The sequence below is a fragment of the Microtus ochrogaster genome, linkage group LG2 (assembly GCF_000317375.1).
Source record: "Microtus ochrogaster isolate Prairie Vole_2 linkage group LG2, MicOch1.0, whole genome shotgun sequence".
Taxonomy (NCBI): domain Eukaryota; kingdom Metazoa; phylum Chordata; class Mammalia; order Rodentia; family Cricetidae; genus Microtus; species Microtus ochrogaster.
The window spans coordinates 52,130,253-52,133,107 of record NC_022028.1 but is presented as its reverse complement, the minus strand read 5'-3'; the positions used below and the strand labels follow the sequence as shown (position 1 = coordinate 52,133,107).

The 2,855-nt window shown below is 56.6% G+C and overlaps 1 protein-coding gene across 1 annotated transcript in view; it reads left to right on the top strand.

Annotated features, from left to right (window-relative positions):
* The first annotated feature begins 1,508 nt into the window (after positions 1-1,508).
* The window catches only part of Def6 (DEF6, guanine nucleotide exchange factor), a 26,251-nt gene continuing 24,904 nt past the window's right edge, over positions 1,509-2,855 (top strand). Inside the window, exon 1 of the mRNA XM_005360361.2 lies at positions 1,509-1,607. Coding sequence (XP_005360418.1) covers positions 1,512-1,607 — 96 coding nt within the window. The 5' untranslated portion in view covers positions 1,509-1,511. The remainder of the gene's footprint in view (positions 1,608-2,855) is intronic.

The window sequence follows — 2,855 nt, the reverse complement described above, 5'->3', positions numbered from 1 at the left end:
CAGCTCTGTGCATGAGTCTAGGCGGGAGGAAGGCTCTGGGAAAGATGAGCCCCAAGGAGCTGCCAGTGGGCTTCTGCCCACACCTATGCCAAACAGGACTAGAGTGGCTGTGGTTCCCGGGTGTGACTGAACCCTGGTCTCTGCATGCTTGGCCTGGAAGAATTCTGGGTCTCTGTCTTTCTGTCATTGAACGGAGCCTGAGACCCTCCTTTCCCAGCCACCACCACAAAGCCCCAGGCAAGGTTCCTCCAGGTTCCTGAGGTCCTAATGCTGTTACTGTGTAACATTAACCACCCTAACCGTTCCCCATGCCGTGGGATTTCAGAGGTATATGTGACCTACTGAAGAGTGAGCCAGAGTGCCAGAGCAGCCACAACAGGACAGATACCCGAGGGACCTCGTGGAGAGCTGCTCTAGGGCTGACCGCAGCTGTGCGGGAATGCTGTAGGAACTGAGGGTGCCTCTTCTGTCTCTACTATGATGCTCTAGTGGGCCCCCAGCCCCTTCCTGAGTGGACCCAGAACACCGAGAACTACCTGTACCCTCTCCTGGGTACCTAGGAAGTTCATATTTACCCTTTGTTGTTTGGGGTCTTTTATTAGTTTGTTTCTGAGACAGAGTTGTGCTTCAGAGTTGTGGTCCCAGACTTATCCCTGACTTTCAGACCTCCAAGCGAGGGACGATAGTGTGTGTCTCCACAGCCTGCTTCCCATTTGCTCCGAGGCTGGGCATGCTCCCCTGGGAGTGGGATGTCCCAGAATTAACCTCAACCAGGCTTCACTGAAATCTGATGGCCTCCATGAGGTGGGTTCATCCCAATCCGAGAGGCCTCTGCATCTAAGAAAGTGGAGACCTTAGTGCAGAGGACCTGCCCCTGCCTGCCCCTGCCAGGACCTCAAAGGTGAGCCCTGCTGTCACACATACAGACTCTGGTGTCTTCAAGGCCACTAGGTGCAGAGTGGCCAGTGTTCTGAGTTTCTTTAGAGCCTGATTGCCAAGTCGCCCTGTCCAGGTGAGGGAGGGGCCTGCTTCCGCTCTTCCTCCAGGTGGGTTTCTTCTGCTTGGACAGATCACCTCATGAGATCCTGCTGGGGGCCCTAAAAGAGAAGTCCTGTCCCAAGCCTGCTGTGTCTTTGTGCCCAGTCTGTCGCCTGCACAGCCATGGGAGGTAGGGCCTTGGCATCTCACTTGGCATAGACTTGACTCCTGACCCTGTCTACCTCCAACTCAGGGTGGCCTTGAACTACCGTTGGGAGCTTGGGAGGGTTCTGGGGCAAGGAAACTTGTAAAACCTGTGCTAAAGGAGCCAGGCCAGGCAAAGGAGGGCTCTCTGGCTCTGGGGAGTGGGACAGCAGAGCAACAAGCCAGCCCTGGAAGCCAGAGGGAGCAGGCAGGTGGAGCTCTTGTTCCGCTCTGCACCAGGGCCTCTCTGCGGTCTGCAGCCGTTTGCATTTCCTGAAACCGGATCTTGGTGTCAGAGCCGCCCCTGGGCCGGGGCGGGCGCCTCAGCCATGGCCCTGCGCAAGGAGCTGCTCAAGTCCATCTGGTACGCCTTCACCGCCCTGGACGTGGAGAAGAGCGGCAAGGTCTCCAAGTCCCAGCTCAAGGTGAGGGGCATCCTGGGGGCTTAGGGGAGGCTCACTCGCCACCCCGGTTCTCATCCGCCGGGAGTCAGACAGGGAAGCCGTTGCTACTCGGCGGGCACCTTGCCACCCAGCAGCCCTGGCCTTGGGTGGAGTGCTGGCCCAGGGGAGGTACCAGAGCCAACCTAGCTCAGAAGTTGCTTCCCAGAGGCCCCCAGGCACGTGTCACCAGTGCCGCTGTCCAGAACCATGTACTCTGACTGCACAGTAGAGGTGGCACCGTGGGCTTCTGAGACTTGGTAACCTGCCCCCTTCTCAGGCTTCTTGTGGACTCCCCAGAGTCATGCTTGGGCACGTACCCTGCTCCTCCCTGTGGCTTCCTCATGGCTTTGAAGAAAAAGTTAGTGTTACCAGTCACTTCCTTTGGAGCGGAGAGCCTCCTCCATTTGCAAAGCAAGCCGGCAGCTACAGTGTGAGCCAGCTAAGGGGTCATGGCCAAAGTCTCCCCTGTGTTGGTACACAGCTCACCGTCCAGCTCCACCTACCAGCACAGGCACACAACAGGTTGGGAAATTTGCCTTATGCCTTGAGACTTGAGGTTGAGAGTGGGGGTAAGCCAGGCCCAGGAAAACCCCATCAGTGACCACCCCTGTCGTCTTAAAACTATATGGTCTGGACAGTTCAGAGGAGACGAAGGAGCTCTCTTCCTGGGTAAGCGTCTTCTTCCTGGGGAAGAAATTAAAGCCTCGGCTGCTCGAGTCCTGGCATGCTGGGGAAAGCGTCAGAACAACTCAGCTCTCAGACCCTGCCTAGGGATCCACTCATTCTCTGTAAATAATACTCCATCTAGTGCCTCGCACGAGGGAGGCTGTGGGGCCAACGCGAGGCTCGGCTGATTTCGTTCCCATCAAAAGAGTGGTGTATTTACAACCGCTTCTGTTGACGAAGACAGGAAACCTGGGAGCAAACAGGACAGCGTGGGCATGTCCCCCTCCACCTCGACCCTCATGTTGCTCAAGCTGGGTCCTGTGAACTCAGATGCACCACTTAGTTCTGTCCTGGTCTGTCCCTTAGCTGGATTTGTGGGCATCTAATGACTAATGGTCTACTTCCCCAGGAAGGAGAGTCCAAAGCCACCTCAGGTCCCCTAGGGAGGCAGGTTAGTCCTTCCATCCTGGGTAAATCCAGCTCATATCGTCTGGTTGAGTTCTGCCATGAAAGGAAATTAGACTATCTGAGCAGCACCGATCCTGCCAAAACCGCCCCACACCC